This window comes from Platalea leucorodia (assembly GCF_965183815.1).
Source record: "Platalea leucorodia genome assembly, chromosome: 14".
Classification (NCBI taxonomy): Eukaryota; Metazoa; Chordata; class Aves; order Pelecaniformes; family Threskiornithidae; genus Platalea; species Platalea leucorodia.
The window spans coordinates 10,170,994-10,196,233 of record NC_138836.1 but is presented as its reverse complement, the minus strand read 5'-3'; the positions used below and the strand labels follow the sequence as shown (position 1 = coordinate 10,196,233).

The 25,240-nt window shown below is 38.3% G+C and overlaps 1 protein-coding gene across 1 annotated transcript in view; it reads right to left on the bottom strand.

Moving 5' to 3' along the window:
* The window catches only part of FOXK2 (forkhead box K2), a 48,834-nt gene that overhangs the window by 2,153 nt on the left and 21,441 nt on the right, over positions 1-25,240 (bottom strand). Inside the window, exons 2-8 of the mRNA XM_082326948.1 lie at positions 12,314-12,508; positions 9,388-9,535; positions 8,796-8,942; positions 5,771-5,964; positions 4,747-4,922; positions 3,443-3,739; positions 2,989-3,198 (exon numbers count right to left, since the gene is read on the bottom strand). Of these exons, the coding sequence (XP_082183074.1) occupies positions 2,989-3,198; positions 3,443-3,739; positions 4,747-4,922; positions 5,771-5,964; positions 8,796-8,942; positions 9,388-9,535; positions 12,314-12,508 (1,367 nt within the window). The remainder of the gene's footprint in view (positions 1-2,988; positions 3,199-3,442; positions 3,740-4,746; positions 4,923-5,770; positions 5,965-8,795; positions 8,943-9,387; positions 9,536-12,313; positions 12,509-25,240) is intronic.

Below are 25,240 nucleotides of genomic sequence, written 5' to 3'. Positions count from 1 at the left end.
AAACCTGAAAGACATTTTCCCAAATCACTCAACATTCATCCAGATTTGGACAAAGTGGGGGGGGAATGGGGAAATATCTCCATTTTGTCAATGGGGAGCTGAAGACAGAGAAAGATTAAATGACTGAAAGCCACTCTACACCGTAATTTGTGACAGAAATGGGAGGAGAATTCAGAATCCCCTTTCAGTGGGTTCTGGCCGTGCCTATGGATCACTGCAGAATGCACGACTTGGCCTGGAAGGAGCGCACCATCACGACATATTCATCTGTGGCTGTAAGTTAGTTAAGAAAAACTGTGCAATTCACGCAGCCACGAGATGCAGACAACTCAAGCAGCAATTCCTCTTTGACAGCTGATCAGGCATTTACCCACAATGGAAGGAAAAGGCAGTGCTTTAACACGTAGGAGTATTAAGAAATGACATATTTGATCAGATTCAAGTGCACAACTGAATTAGATCAACAGAAATGTATACAGTTCAAACATGCTATACAAGATTTCCATCTTTCTCATTCCATGGAAGAGAGAGTACAAGTGGCCATTAATGGGCAAGTGCAGTCCTTTAAACTTTCTGAGGCATCCAAGGTTCCTTCCCTCTACTTGCTAGCAGTCTGTTTCTCAATATCAACCCTGACTTTACCAAACCAATTATTCAAATGTCTTCGCCAATAATGCAGAATACTACTTATATACTTACTTGTTCGTTGCGTTTCATGAAAATTTATCTAAACATTATCAAACCACCTGCCTTTTTTTTTTTTCTCTACACACAAACTCCCTTTCTTCAGCACCACCGCTTTGCTGACATTATTACAGCATTCCCTGCTAGTGGAGCTTAAACGTGAAGTCCGTAAGGAATTCTTACTTGCTAAACTTGTTGTATTTGTTCTTAGTGAGCTATCCTAGAGGATACCTGGAATATCACCTCTGCATGTAACCAAACTGTTCTGTACTTAGTGTTTACTGGTAGAACAAATACTTCAGAAAATAATTATCCGATACAAAAAGCTTCACTGCACTGTAAAATAATTTGTTCGTGTATCTCAACAGTCATTCACCTTCTATTAGAAAAGCTATTCCTTGTACAATTTCTGAATAGATGCCATAGAGATATAGTCACTTCTGACTAAAATGCCTTACTGCAAATTTATTGTTGCTTAAATAAGAGCAAGAAGTTTACCCCTCATCTTCAAACATGCATTAAGACTCTGACTGCGTTATTCACCCCGGGCCTGTTTAGCAGGAAGAGACTTGCTGGCTGCAGCCCCAACTGATACGTGGAAGCATGAAATACACGAAAGAGCAATGATGTTTGAAATCTACACTGAAAGCCAAAATAAAGAATATCTAGTTACATCATTTTATTCTGCAATAAGAGACCTGAATTTATTTTGGACTTTCACAGCTTTCAGTTAGACTGACAGGTAGTAAAAAGCGCTGCCAAACTGTTTTGCTGAGAGTAAGATCTGAAAGCGCCTTCTTACTACAAATCGAAAATGTTAGAACAACAGTAGTTACTCTGGATTTTTTCGCTTTCAGATTGCACAAATCCTCTTTCTCCAAAGACAAACACACACACAGACACATACAAATGTGTGTGTAAATACAGATGTATGCGTGTGAACACAGACATATTTGTAGACACGTACAAACCAATCTGTATTTCTGTAGGCCTAGTTCCCCCTTCAGATGCTTTGCCTGAGAATTACCTGGTTTCTTGCTGCTTTAGGAGTTACGGTAACAGAGAGACCAGGACCTGGAATACACCTCACTTGCTGTTCAAAGCCTGAACATCTCATTAGCTGTTTAAGCCCAGGAATCTCAGTGAAAACTCCCATCACTGCTAGTGCACCTCTATCACACACAGTGAAACAGTGAGAAGCACCACAATTCTACTCCTATATTCAGCCACATTTCTTAAAAATGCCTACCAGCCATTAGGCTTCCCTACCAAGGAAAACATGCTGACATCAGCTGAGTATTAGAATCTAGGAAAAAGCAAAAGAATTATTCTTTACTTTTAAAAAGTAACTTTTCAGTATATTTCACGTGACTCTCAGCTCAATTCATACATCCTTTCTGACAAAAAAAGTGCATATGAAGTCTGACAGTGATTGCTTTTGCTTTACTTAAGCTGGAAATGAAGCAGAAGCAGACAGAACATTGACCTATAAATGTCAGTGATGGAGGAAGAGTAAAAAGGAAACAAAGCAGATAATTCAGTCCATTAGAAAGACTTCAGAGCAGAAATGTGTGTAATAAATTGATATAAGATAGCCTAAAACTATTTCCATAAACATATTTTATGACAAAAAAGCTACCTCAGTATCAGATAACATCTCAAAGTGAAACTGTTAAAACAAGCTGCATGCACCTGCAAAGCAAACCAAAACTGAACATTCTGTGAACAAGCATGAATATATGAGAACCATGAAGAAGTACTGCTACTGACTCAGACTGCCGAGTCTGAGGGGAAAGATGGTATTCAGGCAAGAAGAATCTCAAAATCTGACAGAATTGTTGTCATTTTTAGTACAGGTTCAATACAAACAGAATAAAAAGGAACAGTTCAAAAAGCCAACCCACAAGCAAGTTCTGTCTTGTTTTCCTGCTGGTTGGTTCTTGACAGATCATCTGGGGAGCAGTTTCCATTTTAATGGCACTGTTTTACAGGAACTTCTTTTAAAGCTTGTTTATATCCTGGCTTTAATGAGGAAGGAGGATGGGTTGTCACCACTAAGTACACCCGTATAATGACCACAAAGAGAATAAATAGCCGTTCAGGTAACCATCAATGAACAGAAACACTGGTTCTTACCAACAGGGAGGGAAGAATCCCTTACAAGGCTGTAATCTAAATTTTTTTTAGAACTTAGTTTTCAGTATAACTACGAAAGACATGTGTCCAGTATTCAAAACTTCAGCACTGGTCAGGTGTAGGTTTTAACACGTACAAAGCAACAGGACACCTTGACACGATACGTACCAGCGTTGCCCTGTCCTTGTATCGCAGTGGTGATGGGTACTATGTGCGTTCCGTTCTGCGTTACAGTTTTTATTGGTAGCTGGTGTTGACCTAGAGGCGCCTGTTGCACTATAGTAACTGTCTGTAAGGGTGTGGTCTGAGATGTCTGAATGATACGACTAGCAGCTCCTATTGTAGCATGACTAATAGCAGGTATAGGCTCCACTTTAACTGAAAAACAGAAGATAAAACATTGTTAAAACCAAGAAAGTGTTAAAGAACCATTTGTTTTTACTCAATCAACCCTCAGTGAAGAAGTATACCGTTTTATTACTAGCTCCAACATAGCTGAGAAATTATGATGCAAAATCTTCCGTTTTAGCCAAACATTTCAAGCATTCATCTGGAAGTAAGTTTCAAATAATAATCCTTCTGTATGAAGAGCTAGCAAAACAACTAACCCACAGGTTCTCACCTTTTACTTCCTTGTGGTCTCCATTCTCTTGAGGTTCTACCTTGGGCTGGGTTACCATCGCAGCTTGCGTGACTACTGCCTGTCCAGCTACAGTGTAGGTGTTTGCTGGTGCTAATCCAGTCACGTTTGTGACAGACACAGCTGGTATCTGGTGGACAACGTGCACTGTCTGAACTACAGGCTGCTGGGATGTCGATGTTGTCACAGGAGTTGCAACAGTGTAGGTGACGGGTTTAATAGTTTGTGGTAGCTGCCGTTGTACAGTAATTAAAACTGGTTGGCTAGATAGAGGTGATCCTAGCAAGAAAGAGATACAAATTAGGCTGCCGATTTTAATTGTTTCTTTTAAACTTAACACTAAAGCCTCAGAGGATTAACGACCTCCTTCACTAATGCCTGAATGATCCAAAAGATAAAACCGGACAATGAAGATTATGACACATGGCTATTCCAAGCCACATACTCGAGGCGAGTGCTGTATTAGCTCAGTAAGACCCATACACCACTTGGGCAAAAGCCCCTCCTACCTCCCCCCACATGCAGCTATACTAAAGTTATGTTTAATACTCATTTAGTAAAACTCCTTTCCATAGACGGAAACACATATGTGCTTCAGGCGTTGTGTGGAGCATGTCTGCACTGGCAAAATTCTCAGCTTCCTTGGCTGGGGAAAGCCTGGTGTCTCTGCTTAGGACCATGCTTGCCTTTGCCACAGAATGGTGGCTAGCACTTCTGCAGGACCAGAATATCACCAAGAAAATGGATGGCAAAAGTATATGAGCTAAGGTAATTAAACAAATACATCCTTATGCCATCATGCCTTACACTTTTTTTTTTTTAATAGGAAAATTCTTATCATGCAAATTTATTTTCTCTCTTTATCCTTTCAATTCTTTTCATTCCCACCTTTGAAAGGATGACATGACCACAGGTGCGTGCAAGACATTTCCTTATTTCTGTAACCCATGTAACCTGAAGTTTTGGGGTTTTTTTTCTAAACCAGAAAGAATATGTTTTGAAAAGAAGTGACAACTGTTACGAGACAGTACAGTCCTATACAGAAGCACAATCTCTGCTTAGTAACAAAGTGATCAAGGGTGCTGGAACAGCACACAGATAACAGTCCCTATGTATGCAAACAGAGTTTACTTGGCATGGTTACGTGTTTATCAAAGATTTGCTCTAAATGTTAAGAGGTTAAATATTTACCACTTTTTTTGGTGTACATATGAAGTCTTAGTAATACTTACATATCGGCCCTCTCCCACCTCCAACCCCCAAACGCTTATTTCAGGATTCCTCACCTGGGGCACTCTGTGCAAATCGTGCTTCTTGTATTACCGCTAGTTTTGGCTGGATAGCACTAGGCTCAGGTTCCATTGGGACTGGAGATCCTTCCCTGGACAGACTCTCGGGGGTCTGGACTCCACTGGAGTGTGCAGACAACACTCCAGAGTGATTAGGAGAAGCTGGGGCACTTCTGTATTTAAAAATGAAAGCAGCAGCTGATGTGTTTTAACTTCTGAACTGTGAAAGAGTGACCTCCCTCTAAAGAGACCATAACACACACTGCCCACAGGAGGGCACCTCTGCCCTCTGGCAAGTACAGTTACAACCCAAAGCAGTTCTGATGATCTTTTATAAAGCTTCCGTTAAACAGGGACAGAATTTAAAAGCAAACTTCAGATATAGTTAATGGAGAAGTGGTGGCTGGATGCCTTCTTAGGGAGACTCTAAACGATCTGTGAAACATGAACGTTTCTTCTGGTGGAGAAGAATGATGAGCAAATCTCAGTCTATAGGGCAAGTAATAAAAGATCTGCACCAGCAGAAAGGCCACAACTTTACAGAGGGAATAATTTAAACCCATGTGTTTCCCCATCATGAATTCTGCTTGAACATTATCAAACTAAATACATAATTGTCATCTCTAAGTTCAATAAAATGGGAGCCAGTATTTGACAATTTTCTTTGCAAACAGTTTTAAAAGGCAGTAGATGGCAGTTAGAAACTAAAATTACAATTCTGTAAAAAAAAAAAACAACAAAAAAAACCCCAAAAAAACACAAAGGTACAGCAAGGCTTGCTTACATTAACAATCTGATAGTTAGTTATGCAAACTGAGTCAGTTCTTTAACACTAAAAACAAGCAATAAAAACAAGCCTGGTGTAAGGGGCAGCCTCCTAGTAAGTCATACAGAATTCAGATACTGAGTCTGGATGAAATTAAATTACTAAACTTGTGACTGTATCCAAAACTATCAAGTCTGTATCAGCCTGAAGATTAAACAACAGCCATAGTCTTTTTGTTCATCTGTTTTTCCTTACCTAGAAGAGAGTGGTCCCAGAGGGGTTCTAAAGCAAGGTACTCCCCTAGGCCGCCTTTTCCTAAAAGCCTGCTCTATTAATTTGCTTTCAGAGGCAGGGTCTATCCTCCAGAATGAGCCTTTGCCTGGTTCTTCCTGGGAACGTGGTACTTTGATGAAATAACGATTCAGAGAGAGATTGTGACGTATTGAATTCTATGGAACATAAAAAAATATGTAGAATTCATATAACTTTTCCAAGTCAGAATGTGGCCTACTGCAGCAGTTCGTACTATAGGAGACTCGGGGTTCAGCTCTTCAATTCCTTAATTCAACAGAACTCAGAGCACTACAAAGGCAGTGCCGTAAACCTGAAAGGACTCTTGCATTTTTCAAATCTTTCCCAACAATTAAAAAAACAGTATGCTAATGCGGCAGTAACAAGAATCCCATGGGAAAAAAAAAAAAAAAAAAAGAAAAATTATCAGTCTTCATACCCCACCCTTCCCCAGGTGTCAATGTCAGTTCATTCCAGAAGGGCCAGTAAAATACAGCATATACTGATTCTGATCTTATATGATAATCCCGTTACTGTTCCACAATACAGAAAGAAAAGGTTAAATTACACAAGTTCCAAATGCAGCTAGATGGCTGGGAGTTCACCCACAGTCCAGTCTGTCTCAACAAGGATTTAGTGTGCCTAGAAAAACAACAAATGGCAGTAGGTCCTAAAACAGCTCTTCGGCGAGATCTTCGTTACTGCACTCTAATTGCACATTACTTTATCCTCACTTTGCTGTAACACACACACAGCTCTTTGATCAGAGAGACGTAGAAAACTGCCAACACCCTGAAGTGGCTGTATCTGTGCTTGGCTTTGCGCACTTTTTTTTGAGAAATATAAACCCAAAAGCCCTCTGAATATTATCGCTGAACAAGAAGAAAATAAAGATAAGCATACATACTGAAATACTTGTGGGGGAACAGGGGAAAAATGGAGAAAAAGCTTTAGGTTAACAAAAGCTCTTCAAAAATTTGCAAAATCAAATGCAAATCCTGCTTAAATGTCTGAGTTCGTGACCCTGATGGCAAGTTTGGAAAACTTAATGCAATGATAACCATGTATGGTTTCTTACACGCAAACTGATGAAACCAGAAATGGTTTTCCCTGCCAAAAATTGAAACAGAACTAGAAAGATGTCAAGAACATGTTTATAAATTGTATTTATTTCTCCATATGCTAGAATGAAAGAGTAGATCCAAAAGTACCTGCTAAAATAAGTTCATGAAGAGGAGTCTTCAAGTCCTCAAAAAAATGAGACCTCTATATAATAAAGGATATAAATACCTCAAAACAACTTATTAAGCTATAGGATTTGGATACTATACACATGTATGTACTCTGTGTTTTCAATTAGATGTGCATATATAGCCTCAAATCTATCATGTAAGTTACCCTAACTATAATCTAATACTTGACGGATAAAAGCTAGCAGAGCTACTCATACGTGAGGTACACCTGTTAGTGTTATAGCAGTGCTTTATAGGACTAGTGACTGACTGAACAGCACCTAACTTTCAGCTTTTCCAATTATTTTTATGAATAGGTGCTAATTAACTATTCCAGAAGATCCTATGTCTGCTCTGTCTATCGCCTTGGTGTGGTGAAGTATCGTACATCTATACACATACACTGTTCTACGGCAGAATTCTTTAACCGTGCATTACAATGCGTGCGCACATTTGGTTCCATGATGCTTACAAGAATCAATATACACGCAGATATTCAAGGTACTTCAGAATAGGAAGCAAAAAGCACACCAACAATTTATAAACAGAATTTTGTTGCTAAAACAGATTTGTTAGTATGACTGCAGCCAGGATTCTGCATTGCTTACATGTGAAAGGGAAACAAAATTCACAGACGTCCTAGCCACAACAGCAGCCAAGTCCTTTACTAGCCAGACCACAGCAAAAAGCTAGGAACGGTTACATTCCTCAGTAACCTTGGAATTCTTCCAAGAGTGTTCCAACTTTCATATGGGCCCTATGACAAATAAGTATGTGATTAATATTTAAAAATCTATTCTTCTACTGAGAAGGCATGTATTCTTTAGTCTTCTACTTGTACACTGACTAGAGTATTAACATTTCCTCACCTTTCCCCTCCCCCAGTCTCTCCAAATTTTACTTCCCTGAAAATAACTTCAGAGCATGCCTCTGTTGCAGATCATGACTGTACTAAGCAGCAACACAGTGAAATTGATACTCTGTGATCGACAGTGCAGTCTGAATGTTACACGGGCAGACTGGCCAGTCCTGCTAATTGTGCTCTTCTGTCCTTTGCCGAAACTAAAAACAGCAGCAAAGGCATTGAACCTTTATGCGTATCTGGAAAGACTATGCCAGACTGATTCATACTCGGTTAGTCATCCTGGCAAATGCTGAGGTCGGTCTCTTTAAAAATGAAAAGAAAGCAGAAATTAATTCTACAGAACTGAAGGGTTTGGTCTAACTCAGTACAGAAACGATTAAGTTCACAAATAGACTATGTTGCACAAATAAAAGAGGGCACATAATAGTGCAAGATAACGACAGGTAGCGCACACTTGTTCCTTCGCTGCATTGCATGGCCAAGCTCACTGTTTTGCAATAAAACTAAACTTGTAACATTTAATATCTTAATTTTACCTCAAGATAACAATATGGATGTTTACACAATTATAAGTTACGGAACCCAACTACATTCCTAGATAGCATACGTATATTTAAATCCACAGTGCCAGCTGTACTTCCCCGAAGTTCTGTATTTATCCCTGCTAGAGATTTAAAGAATACCATTCCATGAATAAAGCAATGTTTCAAATACAGAATAATGTAAATTGCCTACTTTGTTGGAGAACTTGCAATCAGGAAGAAGACACCATGCTCATTTGACAAATTCTATTTATGAAGGGCTGTTAGGCTCACCAACTGACTTCTTATGACCATTTATAGCTGCCAGTATTACTCACAACTAAAAAAAACATTCCAGAAATCAAATTTACCTGCCAGCCCTTGTCTGCTGTCCTGTAGTATGGATAATTTTTAGTTATGTGCGTATAAATTCCATTTAGTGTAAGCTGCTTATCAGGTGCCATTGTAATTGCTTGTACTATTAACTGTGCATAGGAGTAAGGTGGCTTAGAGTCGTCCTGTACAAGAAAAAGAAAAGTCTGCATCAATAAACTTTAAAGATACACACACCCCTTTCTAAAATAAAAGTTACAAAACACAATTAACTTCAATTAAGGCACTTTTGGACAACCAGAATCTTGAGGCAGAAAAGAAACTAAGACAATTTCGCTCTTCTGATTAGCAGATTTTAAGATAACGTTAAAAATTTGCAAAAACATACAACAGTAAAGAATCTTCAATAGCCTGTAAACAGATATATAACTGAAAATACATACCGACCCTCCCCCAAAGGGAAGAGAGGACAAAATAAATCTCACATCTAATCACAAAAACCTACAAATTGTTTTTAAGGTCTGTAATGTTAAATTATGACTTCGCGCATATACTTTAGCAAACGAAATTTCAGAAGTCTTACATTCACTTAAGATGTAATTTATGGGTTTGATTTCAAACCATGTTTACCTTTGGGCTATCTCCACCCGATGCTTCCTTGTCATTTTCTGACTGTGAATTGTCAGCCATTAAATGTAGGTCAGATGGTATTACACGACTCATTTTGTACCCTGAAGAGCCTGCACCACGGGGGCTAGATGGGCAGGAATTTGCAGCACTGTAGAGCATAAAAAGAAGATCCTACTATTTTGTTATACAGTATATCACCACATTATGTCTAATCAAAAAGCTCTTATTGCAGAAAAGCCCACTACCAGAGCTTCTAGACTACAGTTAAGGGTCTGTCAGCACTTCCATTATAAACTCCATCTTCCAAGCCTTTCTAACTCATCCATGGGAATTAAAATCACTGCAGGAAGAGACCTGTCAAATGAAGCTCAGGCTTTCCTCCTCAAAGGAAGAAGGATTAACTGATTTATTAGGTTGTATTGTATTTGTGTAAGATTTGCCAACAGAGAAGTCCACTTTAACTACATAAGCAACCACAAATTTTAAGGCACTCATTTGAAACAAGAAACACATCTTGCATGAAATTTCTGCCATATGCTTGTATTCAGTCTGCTCAAAAAAGATCATCTCTCCTGTGCAGTATTTTTGCACATTTGAGGAAAATATAGCGAGCAGTGAAGGAAAAGAAGTTTTGATTCTCATTTAAATCTAGAGCAACATTATTTTAAGTGATTACAGGTATGTGCACATACATACACACACATATGTATGTATAAAAATCATAAACTTATCTATAAATGGGATGCATCGGCACTGACTCATCTAATTTAATGCAGTATTAGGCCAACAGAGCAGATACACTGCTACAAGGCAAAGATAGTGCCAAACAAATGAAAGAAGAGGCTCTTGATACCTCGCGTCTTGCTATCCATCACAGAAAAACAAAGCTAAAATTACATATAATTTCACTGTAACATCTTGCTAACGGTTGTCCCCCTACCTTGCACAGTCCACAGGAACCACAGCTGCACAAAGCCCATTTTCTTCTACCATTTGCATTTAGCCAACAGGAAAGAGACAGTCAGTGGGCGATGTCTGTCCCCTTCCCCCCAAAAAAATTTTGGTAGTTCTCTACAAGGACGCATACTTCTCAGCAATTCATACCGTCAACACAGCCCTCAGAAATCCAAAAAAAGTTAACTAAAAATTAGAATGACAAAGCCTGCTGTGCCCCCAGAACCAGCCTTATCTCCAAAGACAATCTTTAACCTAACTTGAATCTATGGTTCAAAACTTTTAGTAACGAATAAAGCTAGAGAACGTTATTTAGATTTATACAATAAAGCTTTAACAAATTTACATCTGCCGAGTTTTGTTTGTCTGCCTGGCCTCTCAAGTTTTTTGTTACCTCCTTTTTTATGTACAGAAACAGGGCAGGCACTGTAGATTGGGCAATACATACAAAAAAAATATTCTTCAAGTTTCACATCATAAGAAATCCACCGACAATTTGCTACTAGTGACATACTATACAAGGGAGATTGGATTTTTAAAGTGTTGTATGGAAGAATCCTTGATCAGGGCCAAAACGTGTAACTAATTTATTTTTTTAAATATAGGTCACTGCTGTTCTATGTTTTCACATATCAACTGACAACATCCCTCTACTGTGCTCACTTTAGCATATATTGACAAAGCGACACATATGGTATAATCAAAGCAAGTTTACAAGTCTTCTACAAAACAGGATGATTTGAAGAGAAACTGTCAAGCTTTGCTCTCAAAATAGACTCAAAACTGTCGTCCCTTTTTTTTTTTAATAAACTATACTCAACAGGTGCATGAAAGCCCTGAAGAGAATTACAAAATTCGTAGTGAAGCAAAGACTGTGGTGATATATGTGATATTATCTGAAATATTTATGAGCTATTCTGTCATTTCTTGGGCAAGATATGTTTTTCCTGAATTTTAATAAGAAAGCAAACCTGTTATACAGTCAAGTCTAGATCTCTTTTCTCTCTACTTCTACCATTTATACAGATCTCATTGAACACTACAATATTGAGATCAAGATCCTGGCAAGCGTGAAAGAAGTCAATTATCCTTACATTCAAATTTCATTAACAAGATCTGCATTTTTAAAAATCAAGCATTAACAGTCCTTCACTCAAGTGAAGATACAGGAAGGGAGAGGGGGGAAGGAAGAAAAACCTTCAAAAGCATGTATGTGACTTTGAAACACAACTTTTAGTGCCTTTAAGTGAAATTTTTGCTCCTGAACTTTGTATGAATTTTAAAAATTGTAACTAAATGAATTTTACCAGTTTGTGAGGACAGCTCGTTTATGTTTAATTAAGTTTGGTCCCAAATAACAAGTCGAACAACGGCTACAATTACCAAATTAAGCAGCATAGCAAGTAAAAAACCCAGATTAAACTCCCCTGCAGAAGACTTCCCTACACTAAACTCTGCATCTTACACTGTATTTTAAGCAAAATGTCTGTTTACTTCCAGCAATGACTCATCAATAACAAATCTTCTGGAGTATGAGATCAGTCTTATTTTCCACACTAATGACAACCAAAAAAGATATTTTCTGATGATAAACTTCAGGGGACAGTGACTATTAGAATGTTTAAAAATGGTATAATTTAGACTTATCTCATTTAAATTGCTGTCATAAGCATGCAAGAGTAAAAAGCAATCTAAATCATCTGGAATGCAAGAAACAGATATGCTCCTTTGCTGTTCTAAGAATGCCAGGCTCCTGAGCAAACCGTTACACATTTAACATGTTAAATTTGAATATTAAAGGCTGTTCATGCAACTGTCTTATTAGTTAGCAGAATGGTGGTTTTCTCCAAGGCAGGTAAAGCTGAGCTTCAACTAAACTTGTACCACAGAAGCAAAATACTTAAAATAATTAGAAAGTTGTCTGAAGTCTATCCATACATTGCCCTATATCCAATCTGCAGGGTTTAAATACCTGATAGTTCCTGTGGGAGAAGGGAGAGGGCTGATCAGGTGAGCCATGTTGTCTGGAATGTTTATTGTTAAGGGAGAGATCTGGGGTTGCACAGGCTTCACTGGGGACTCCGGGGCCTCCTGTTTTTCTCTCTTTTCATTGGACAGAGCTGTGAATGTTATCTTGATGTTTGTGCTGGGAAACCTGAAAGTACAGCTGAAAAGCAAAAAAACAAATATATAAGCCACTTGTTTACAGAATGTAAGATTTTCTGCATAACTTGCATGTATCACCTAACCTTATTTAAAAATAAAAAGGTACAGTATCTTACGTAATTACCTGTAACCACCTTCATTTTACAGATAATATAGAGAGATCAACATGACCAGAAAAAGATCCCCAAGTAAGCAACTTGAAAATTTGGAAAGAAATATAAGCAAATGCCATTCTTTGTAACAAGGGCAGTTTATGTGTTGTCTCTCAATTTCTGGAGGTTCATCCCGATCTTGCAACTATCCCTAAAAGTAGGCCTATTTTGAAGACAAAAGGCTATTATTTTACGATGCCAAAGAATGGCTTTGGCAAATGAACAAGCAGGTCCATGATATCAAAATTAATCAGGAGCATAAATGTTGGCTAATTTGAGGTCTACTCAGTTTCATAGACTGGTCTATGAAAAAAGATTTGGTTTATTTTCTCTGAAAATACTTACTAAACACATCTCAGTCCTAATTCTGATCATTTACAGAGTATATTGCTGTTGTAGTACTACATTCAAATATCTTTTTTCAGAGTTGAATTTAAGAGCGAATTTCAATGAAGTGTCCACTTTCATAAATTATCAAAGATTGCATGCCCAAATTTAAAGACTAATGATAAATTAGCAATGTGCAATTGGTTAAAAATTTGGAAGATAAAATACAATCAATGCACCTTTGAGCATTTTGCTTTCTACATCTCTGTATATAGCATTTAGAAGTTAACCTAATTAAACAGAACAGGCTATTTATAACTTCTCAGTAAACAAACAGATTGAGCAAACAAGAAACTTAATTTTCTCTCAACAAAAGCATCTGTAAAAATACAGTTCAAATAACTTTACTATCTCCTCTTTCTTAAGCAGTTAGGCTACACACAGCACTAAACCTGCAATTATATTTACACACCTCTTCCACATGACGAAAAGGACTTTCCAACAACACAATACCCAGAAACAAACCTTAGAAAATGTTTGTTTGGTTTTTTAAGTGATTGTAGGTAGATCTAGTTTTATAAAGAAAGGAAACAACAGCATGTGGAACAGGCCTAAGAAACATAGCTATGAATGCAAGACTGTAAACAAAAGCGATCATTTCTCTGGAAAAACATATTAAACATAAGAGTGATGTAAGAATTGGAAGGAACACTCAGCTGTGGGGTAGCCTTAAAAACACTAACTCTCATGTGTTTTGTTTTTTATTTCTTAAAATTATTCCAAGGATATTTATAGAACAAAGACAGCATTTGATTTTCACTATGTTTCCTGCCACATGCACCACAGTGATTCTTTTTTCCTACAATACACACCCAAGGCTCAGGAAAAAGAGAAAGAATCGACAATGACCTTCCTTTTCTCTCAGTCTTACTTCTCAGTATGGACCATGTCCGAATTTAACAGACGACCTATTTCTGAAGCATGCTCAATGTACTAAATCGGGAACAGAATCTATGCCAAAAAACTGCACGTGCATTTCAGCAAGAAAGTTAAATGGACCAATTTCTTGATTGGTTTGGTTGTTGGTTTGTGGTTTGGTTTTTGTTTGGTTGGGGTTTTTTTTGTTTTTTGTTTTTGTTTTTGTTTTTTTTAATCTTCAGTAACATTGCTTTGCTTTTGCAGTAGAAAGTATTTTTTGCCTATATTGTTTTAGTGACAATTGAAAGAGGTCTCAGCTGTTTTGCCAATAAAAATGTTTTCTAAACATTTCAGTTAATCAGCAATAATGACAACACTACTCCTCAAGTGTATGCAAAGAGGATAGCCAAAGGCATCCTTTTTGCTAAAGATTAAACAAAAATCCCTGTGAGAAAGTGAACAACGTTTGACACAGAGACAGGTTTAAATTTTATTCACCTGCTTTATGTATTTTATGAGGCTATTCCATACCTGCCAATTTAACTTAATGCTTTTCAGACCAAACTTATTTCAACTGAAGAAAAATGTGGGAACAACTGGAGATAGCTTTAGATGCTCATCCACTGGTTAGATTTCTTATTGCCTAGTAAAAAATCCCCAGTACATACTAATGAGCAACCAGAATCCTGCCGTGCTGGGGTGGGCTAAGGATGGGGAGGAGGTAGATCTTCACAACTTAGACACAAGTACCAGAAATATGGAAACACATAAAATGTATACTCGACAATTCCGCCAGTATTCCATGTAAGCACACATATTAAAACATCTCCCTTCTTACACTATCGCACTACCTTAAGGCATTATCTGCCCTGTGGGCATCTTTTGCAAAAAAGGTAAGGGCAGCTTACTCAGATAAGACTAAAGGACAGATTTCAAAGTATAGCAGAGACATGGTGCTCTCAAATGTCACTCAAGTTTGGAAAACAATCAAAAAACACCCCCAAAACCAGGAGCATTGGCTAATCAAAGGTACTGTATAGGTTATAAATGTGCCAAACAAAATTCGAACTTATAGTCAGGAACTATATTAAACCTAAAGGTGTTACTGTTACAGTTTACAACATTTCACATGCTGAGCTTGAAAGGATGGTGTCATTAAGGAAGACACAATATACTTACAAATCGCTATCTGGTTAGAACATGCAAACACCTGAATATTATCAGAAGACCACATCTGTCAATGAATTCATATTTGTAAACAGTTTTTTTTAATGGAAGCATATTTTTTTTTATAGCTGGAATTCAGCCAAAAAGCAGAATAAAGTGTATAACAACCAACAGATTTTCTGACTAAACTGCATTAACGCAAACGTGTTACATTTACCTCCAAAAATCAAAGTAAGGAACATGTTCTAATTTGATCAGAATCAAGTTGGTTTTGGCATATTCTTTAGTTATACAACGAACTAAACAAAAACCACAGCACACCCGGAGGGAGAGACCTGATCAAACATTTAGTCTACAGCAAGCTGGATTTGATTTTCCTCCCTGTTTAAAGTGTTTACAATAGTTTCATGATGTGCTACCACAGGACGGTTGCTATAGAAGAAACTCATCTATACAACCCACTTAAAAAAAAAGGAAAGAAAAAAAGAGTAGTTTTGCAAGCTGTCACTCTATACCTCATCTACTCAACTAACTACCATTCTTCCTTTAAAAGGTGATGCCATTCGGAGTAGGAAATCAAATAGAGCCACCAAGATTGATCCAACAGATTCCTAAAAACAAATGTTTACAAAACACCCATGTTTAAACAGTTATATGATGAAAAGCATGTTAGGTATCCAAGTGATGAAAACAAATAGCACTATTTAGCCGACGTGCCGGCATTGTATTTTATGTATTTCAAACAACTATTCACAGTATCCACGCGTCACTAGTTCTGTACGTTTATTGATTATGACGAGTACTTGCATTGTGCTTTCTACAGAGCATCACACAGGAGGACAGACAGCGTGCGATCTAGGAAACTGCAGCACATGTGTCACAACCAAAATGCGACTCATGATCCTAATTATTCTTTTTTTTTTAAAGTTCATTCAAGGTTGACTACTGGAAAACAGACAAGAAGCACCAAATCTTTTCAAACTATTCCCTAGAAAACTCTTACTACCTCTACAGCTCCCGGCAAAACAGAGACGTGCCGATCTAGACACTACCTCTAAAGAGTTCAGCAACTTTTTAGGGTGCCAGGTAAGTGTCTTGTGGGAAAATGTGCAAAGTTTACTTTTTTCACATCTGTATTTCTAATATTTTCTCACTTCCCCTCAGTGGTTCTGTCTGTACTGCAGGGAAAAGCTAATTATACACTTGTAATTCTGCCTATATGAAAATACCACCTCATTGAAAATGAGGAATTCCATTCCATCTCCATCCGGGAAGCCAAAACATAGAAGTAGGAATTCAATTTCCTCCCTGTTTATAAACCCTGTCATGACACTCAGTGCCTCAGTATCTTTTAAATTATTCCGTTTTAATTGTCTTTTAAGAACCAGGACAGAAATTGGACAGAAGCTGCCATCCTACTGTTCTTTTATCAGCACCTCCAGATTTTACATTCAAATAGATTACAGGGGTTCAGCGCTAATAACCCCCTAAGTCATGGTAGTTACAACTGTATAGTTCAATTCTTTTACTACGACACTGAACACCAGCTAACTTAAGGATCCCCCTATATTTTAAACAGATCTAAAAGAATAACAAGGTGAGAGTTTTCAAACTCTCGTTGATTTACTGAGAGCCAAGGAGAGCTTCAACTTTTTACAATAAAAAAGGTAAGACCCAAAATAAAAGAACCCAGTCAGCGTCTGGGAGATCGCTTTTGTCAATTTTTTTCCTTCAAATACTTTAAATGCAAGCATGGGCACCAGTGTAACTCACCCCAAAGAGAAACTGAGGTAATTACCAACACCTGGACCACTAAACAGACCTTTTTCAACCTAGGTCCCCTCTGACAGTACAGCAGGCTAAGATGATGCTATTCGTTTGTACTTCCTTCTCCTCCCCTATTTTCACCAGTGAACTAACAAAAAAAGATGGAAATCGCTGTACTTCTAGATCTGTCCTCCCTTCCATGGAAGGGAGATTTGAAACTAATCCCTTTTCTGATTCCTCTTACCTATCTACTTATGATCTTTCCCCATCACTCCAGTAAAAATGATCCTCACGGCCAATTTATTTATACTTCTGATAGAAGATATGCACACTTTGACGCTGAAGTCACCAGTAAGATACTACAGTGCACACTTCCAGGCCCACTTTTGATTCAATTGTATTTTACAAGTCAAGCAAAAATTGGTTTTTTACATCATTGAGATAGAACCACAGAGAAATTGAGTTTGGAAGGGACCTCTGAAGGTCTCTAGCCCAATCTCCTGCTCAAAGCAGGGCTAACTTCCAAGTTGGACCAGGCTGCTCAGGGCCTTGTCTAATCAAATTTTGAAGCCTTCCAAGGATAAGAGTTGGGCAATTCATTCCTGTAATTAGCCACGTAACAGTGAAGGGTTTTCCTCATTTGTCCAGGTATAATTCCTTAGTCGCAACCTGCTACAGCTGCTCGTCCTCAAACTGTGAGCCTCTCAGCACGGCCTGGCTCCATCTTTTCTATAACCACCCTTTAGGCAGGGGAAGACTGCAACTACATCCACCATTGGGCTTCGGGGGGGAGGAAGAAAAAAAAACAAAACAACAACAAAAAGAAAAAAGCAAGGTCCTTTAGCCTCTCCTCATATGCCATATGTGCCAGTTCCCTAAGCACCTCAGCAGCCCTCCCCTCACCTCTCCAGTTTGCCATCAGTTTTGTTTGGACGGGGGGCCCAAAACCAGACACCGTTACCGCCCAGTACGAGGCCAGCCTCCATCATCACAAGGGTGTGCTGCTGAAACACGCACAACCTCCTCAGTCCTCCTCTGCAGAGCTGCTCCCCAGTCAGTCATTCCCAGCCTTTACCCACCCCAGACGCAGGATTTTACATTTGTCTTTTCTGAACTTCACGAGGGTCCTGTCAGTCCGTTCCTCCAGCTTGTCAGTGTCCCTCTAGATGACAGCCCTGCCCTCCAGCATGTTAACCATTCCCCGCCCCCAGTTCAGCAGCATCCGCCACCTGCAACGGGTACTCTCTGTCCCGTATCCCAGGTCACTGATGAACAACAGCGCTGACCCCGATTCTACAAGGTTAGAAAGCCACACAAGGGTACCACTTCCTCTGCGTCGTTCTACGTAACATCTGTAAATGAAATCTAAGAGCAGCATGTCAAAGCTGGGCAGCATTTCAAGTATCCACAGGAACACGGTACTTGGAAATTACAATTTGTGTGACTTCCTGCTAATCGGTAAATTTCAGTATGAAAGAACAAGGACCACAATTTAATCTTTTCTCCACTTTCTGCTTCATTTATTATTGATTTCATCACAATGGGTTATTAGGAAATTAATTATAAATTAAACTAGATCTAGCCATTGTTTTTAACCAATTTTTAAATAAGCAAGGCTTAGAAGATGAGTCTTTACAAAAACAACTAGAGATACCATGGAGGTAGAAAAAGCTGAAGTAAAATTACATATAATTTCAGCCTTTGTAAAGTCTGTGTATTGTGCCTTCAGTGTCCTGAGAAAAAGGTGCATCTCTAAAGAAAGAGCTGAGCTTGGTTCCCCTCACGGATCAAACTGACACATGCAAAACACTAGGAAACCTGTAAGAAGAAATGCCACTCCAGATCTTGGAGAGACCCGAAAGAAGTGACTTCTGATAACTTGGAGAAAAGCAACAATTCCCATCCCAAGGAGAAAGTGGCTGCTTCACTCAGCCTACCCTTTTCCAAAAGAAACATAATTACATTTCTAACTTCCTCTTCTGCATTTTACCAAAAGGTTTCTGATTGTTCAACACCAAGAGCAAGCATATTAAATCATTCACATCCAGCATTTATTTTTAAGACTTCGGAGTGTGTTTAATTGAACTGCAAGTCAATACTGCAGTCCATTTCCAGAATAGAATCATCACTTGTAGACCTAAACAGAATCAACAAAACCAAAACTAATTAAAAAGACAAACTGAACTGAGCAGCTTCAAAGCAGAGTCAAAATTTTACGATAATCTTAAAGTACCTAACAGTTAAAAATCTGGATTTCCAAACTAATAATGAAGGTAGATACATAAATCCATCCAATAGTGACATTATTAAATAGCTGACTCGAAGCTCCCAGCAGTAAATGATTACTAATAAAGTATACGTTATTAGAAAAAAAATTACACCATTTTTGTAGCAAGCATCTCCTTGACTCTTTAAATACAAATAACTTCAGAGATTTGTTTTACAAAGTGTTTTCTAGGATTACCTTAAAAAGTGCTGCTGTAAAACTTACTCATAATAAGAAAAATGCTAAGAGCATAGGAAATTTTATACTGGATACACTGAAAAAGGGTGATCCAGTATATTATAATACTGATCAAATTATAATTATTTTCTTATTGTCCAAAACAGAGAGAACTTTCTCAATGGGCAATTTTTTACATAGCTGCTTGTTCAGGTACATGAGGTATAACCTTGTGCTCCTATCAGAAATTTTACCTTTAACATTACATCTGTAATACTTTCCATATTGTCGGTAATAGAAGAAAGGAGTATCTGCTTTTCTCTATCGACTGGGGGCAGGGGGGGATGATAAAAAAAACCATACTTCTAAAATTTATATGAAAGAAACATAAAGCCCAACTCCTCTCCTAGCTTTTTGAAAAGGAAATGTTTAATGCTCTTCTGCCTGCAGTTGACCACACCCTGCGCAGCAATGCGAGAAACTACCCCAGCAGGAACACGGCATCGCTTCCTACAAGTACATGTACACATACACGTTGTGTTAGGATGGACTCCTCCTCCTCCCCGCCTCCACGGTTTTAACCCGAGTCTTGATTTGGCTAGTTTACCATAAATTTACATTCAATTATGTTTGGCCATCACTAGGCAGGACACTTCTAGAGGTTACCCAAAAAGCAACTGCCCTTTAAAAAACGGCAGCTTTTTCCTCTGGGGAGCGAATCATGACCTCATGTGTGTTTCCCTTAATTCTCTGTATCCTTTGCAATTGATTTCTGCTGACCAAAGATCAATAGTTGCAAAGCATGTCCTTCACAAACAGAAAATGTGAGGGCTCTATAGCAAGCTCGACCTCCACTACCATAAGGAACAAAACACTCTCAGATTTTTAAACCAGCAAGTAGGCTTTTTATTCTGAGCACTGGGCATGCTTTTTCACAAATATTTGTGTGTTTTTTCAGGTGTGCCATCACTGTCTACACAGTGCCACAAAGCAATATGAAAAAAACACCCAAAAGAAAAAGATCACTGATCTATCTATACACTCAGATATCTTAAGATTCAAAAGCAAAATTTATGCATCATCACAAGTGATGAAATACTGCTGTAGCCTCATGTTAATCCAAGTGGGCCAACAAAACACTTTTACCAAATTCTAAGCAAAGGCTGGAAATATGATCCAGTTGTAAGTTAATGGCTCCCCCACAGGAAACCTAGGTTACGTACCTCCCCACTCATGTTTTAGCAAGTGCATAAGAAGTATGTAAAGCTGTTGGTATTCATTACGGGAATGGTGCTAACCTGCTTTCAGAAGGATCTGGAACAAGCCTGTCTGCGTCAAAAACTGATCCTATGACAACAGAATATTCATGACGACAACAGGAACATTCCTGAACCACTAGCAGCAAATACAAACTGAGTAATAAACACATGTTCTTGTTTGAAACGGTGTTCAATTCTTCTTTCCCACTTCGAAAGCTAACTGCATAAGAAACAACGCATTTTTCACAACAATTTCTCTAAGGGCATTTAAGAGTCGAGACTGAAAAAGACGTGTCCTGAAGTTGTTCAGCTACAGCAAATTTCACTGCAAATGTAAATGATTCTATTAACAACTTCAAGCTGATCTCACGCCTCCCCTGCATTATTACGCTACAGAAACAAGCATTAACAAAAGTGCTATTACAAATTTTCAAAGGTTCTTGTTTTAGTAGTCAGACATTTCATTTTCTTTATATACCAACCACACAAACATTGGTAACGATCAGCAGCAAAAACATTTAGGCTATCCTACAGTCACGGAAATGTGCTACGGTTAATTAAAAATACATATCTCAAAATCACAAATTCCCACTGCATTATCCTCTTTTCTTAAAGGGTAAAATATTTAAACCAGCAAAATAAAAAAAAAACACCACCACAAACCAAAACCTAAAGAAATTCAATACAGTAGCCCTGCACAGGCTGCAGGAACTGAGAAAGAAATTGGCCTGCAGGCAAGAATGTAGGCAGCAGTTACTGTAGAAACCAAGCCCTTCGTTGCTTTTCTCTAAGCAAAAGAAAGACACAAAAGAGCTGGAAAACAGCGATCGATGGGAAGCAGCTTATAAAGCTGCTTGTCACATCTGCTGCAGGAAAACCAGACACTAATTCATTAAAACTGCTCATGTAATGCCTCTGGAATTTGAGGCTCCCCAGCCTGTGAATACAAAAGAAACTCCGCCTATGGAAACACTGCATTTTCGGGTATTTAGCATCTCTGTACACAAAAGCCGTATGCAGAGTCAGGTTGTGTGGTCTCTATCCCTATATTTCGTTCTAAACTACAAAAACAAATTAAAATTTGTCCAAAAGATTGTGTGCCTCTATCTTTGCCAAATTTCAAATAGCTATTTCGAGTCCCAACAGAGCATACATAACTCTATAATACAATAGCTTCCTGTTTAAAAAACAGAAACAAAACACTTGCAACAGGAAAGTAAAAATCAATCATCATTCCTTCTTCCTTCCAGATAACTGCATTTAACAATGGTTTCCTATTATCAAATATGCAAGCTCAAACTTTCACCACAACACTAAATACCATTCAAAAACTTTTCATAAAACATATGATTTACAATCATAGCTGAGCTGAAGTAGAGAAACCAAAACCACTACATCCTTTATTACCAAGTTCGCTAGTTACAGAGGTGCCTGGCATTTCACCCTCCCTTGTGGGGTACTCACGGGGATGCAAAAGTTCATACGGAAACACTGAAGTTATAATATTATTAGTCGGTGCTAAATAAAAAGCTATTGGCAAACCAAACAAAACTGCTTAGAGCCAAACATACAGCACTTGGCATGTTACTATTCCTTACAATTAAAACAGTAGGGGGAAGTACAGTGAACAAGTGCTGTCATCATGTGTTTTGACGCAAGCGTAATCATAAAAAAAGCACTTATGACTCACACATTACTTTAGTAACAAGACTTCATTTATTACCTCATCAGAGACCTGCATTCTATTGCAAAATTATGCCAAAACTTCCTAAATCGTTACCGAAAGAACAGCTACCCACAGAGGCAAGGCTGCACAGAAAGAGAGATTACTCCCGCATCAAGGAAGCAAAGTTTATTTTAGATGGGCTTTTCAAGACAGAACTCTGCTTCCAAGAGCAGAACAGTCCTTTATTTCACACAGAAATCCATGACTAACTCAGGCCATTGAAGAGTGACAAAAACTGCTTCCTACCAACTCTAATTTTGCGTAGACAGCAGTGTTTCATTTCCCCCTCGAATCTGCCCGTCTGGTCAAAGAACAGACTTTTTTCAGACTCCTCTCAAAAAGCTATGGGCATTAATTACATTTCACAATTACCTACCTAAAGATACTTGATGTCCAAGGACCATTCCATACTTGTTTCACTTTGGTGATACTGCTGGGCTGGGTATCTCAATGGAAATCAAGATTTTTTATTATATTCTGAGGTCTTTTTTTTTTTTTAACCAACTGTACTCTATAGAATGTTTGTTCAAACCAGTTTTCAATTTTTCTTTTATCTGCAAATTTCTAAAACTTTTCTAGTGAAGGTGCAGACCCTCTAGAAATTTTATATGCACGGACTGCTCCACAGCGTACACAAACTTACTTTCCTTAATCACTTGTGTGGGCACTCAAGAACCAATCAAGACTCCAAAGACTCTGAAAGGCCGCAAAGCAAAGCAACTATTTAATCTACAACAAACACATTGTCATTGGAAAATATTCCTCAAGAAGCACTCCTCCTGAGCTATTCTTCTAAGACCATGCCAAGTTCTCAAACTGTGCGCTGTTCTAAGGGGCAGCAGGGAAGTGCAGAAGGATAAAAATGAATGAAAATAACAGACATGATTTAACAAGTCAGATAGTCACGCAAGTGGAAATCTGTCCAGGAATAAAAAAAATAGACTCCATAAAAGTCTTCATCAGAATATACGGTAACTATTGTCACTGTACTGATAAAGGAACAACAGTACAGAGAAGGAAAGGGTATAGCGTGCAAACATGAAGCATGGCATTCATTTCTCCAAGGATAAACCTGTACCTGTGTTAGTCATCCATCCTTACAGCGAGTGAAAATGAACAGACACTGAATGGCGTACATCCCATAGAAGGGAAAAGCCTAAATCGGTTTGCAGCAATCAGGCCTAGGGATGCCTGTTTTTCATTGAATTTAAAGAGAGTCTAGGGGTAGACACACACGTACACTCTCACTCACTCAACACACCCCCCAACAGTAAGCAAAATGAAACCCACTTCAAACAACATCTAGTAAAATAATGAAAAATATAAGCCAAGATTCCTGAAGCATAGGTACCAACCAGGCTCTTAGCAATAAAAGCTTGATCTTGGGGATAGTTTCATGGGACACAGCGATGTAACAGCTCAGCACTGCCAAACGGGGCAGGCTCTTCCCTGCCTCTTGCACCAGTTCTGTTCCCAGCCCCATGATTACTCTGCCTACCTGCTACCAGGAGCCACTGGTATCTGCAGCTAATTTACTAACCCAGCAGAAAACTCCTGTAGCCAAAACGTAGAAGTTTGCTGATGTTTTAGTAAGTTTAAGTCACCTCACAGTCTAATCTCTCTTTAAAAAGGTAAAGCAAAACCATCACAACACCTTAATTTAAAAGCTGTATTGTACTTACTACATTAAAAAGAAGTTTTATTATGCAACTGTTCTAACCATTCTCTTTGAAAGGTTGAAATTTGAACTAATACAGAAAAATAGGCTTCCAGAAGTTACTAGTCATAAAAGGAAGTGCAGACTCTGTTTGTAAACAAGAGCGCATATTCAGTGCTTTTCAACAGAATAAAGTTTGCTTAACTTGGGACCCTTTAGCTTGACCAAGAAAGTCAGTATTTTGACTGCAGATACTGTTAACAGAATGGATTATGACCACTTAAGTCAAGCATTCCTCACAAAATTTCTACTGCTCTAAAGACGTACACATACTAGAAACTACACTAGGAATAAAACTTGTCAGAGTGATGGCAATTATGTATCATGTATTAATAAATAACTAAGGCATTTATATGTTCCCATATATACTACTGTCAAGGTCTCAACTATAATTGACTAAACATACTGCTCTGCATTTCTGTAACATCTTTCATTAAAAAACGCTGAAATATTGAACGCACATCAGCACAACACATTAGATCCAGCATTCTTTGCACTCCTAGGCACACCAAAGTTTGGGGATAGTAGCATTCACACAGGAATAGTCGATGTAAGAAAGCCTGGAGCACTGGCAAAACCAGAGCCAATAGTCCTCAAAAACAGGGAGAGGGGAGGCAAGTCGGAAAGGGAGAGAGTTAGGGTGTTTGCACTGCGGACAAAGTAAGCCACTTCAAAACCCAAGGAATTAATTTTAAAAGGCAAGGCATAGCTCTTGTTAAAAAGTGCTAGAAAAGAGCTCTGAAATTTCATCATCCCCCCTGCCTCCGCCCATGAAGTATTATCCCCATTTTTAAAAACAGATTAAACAGATTTGTGACTTGGCCAAGTCATTTTGGCAAGCGTGCAACAGAGCTGGGAACAGAACATATTTTTCCCCAACACCGAATCTTTGTTTAAACCACTGGATCAACCCTTCAGTCTTCCTTCTCCTACAACACATCTTCAATAAAAGGCAGATTATTTAATTAAATAAGAGTGATGTATTTCAACCAGAGTTTGTTGCACAGGAGTAGCTGCTTAAGGAGCAAAAAAGTAGTGGCTGTGAAGCCTACATGGCAAAAAGTAAACCATGCACATGTATCTTAAGCAATATATCACGTCCTGCCAAACAGACCTAAAGGAATTTTCATTTCACCAGTCCTTTACTATTACACCATGAAAACTGCACATTAAAGGCATACATTCTAATTAAAATCTACACAGTTATATACTGAAGAATTTCAAGATGTTAAGCTACATAAACCTCATTTCCTATGT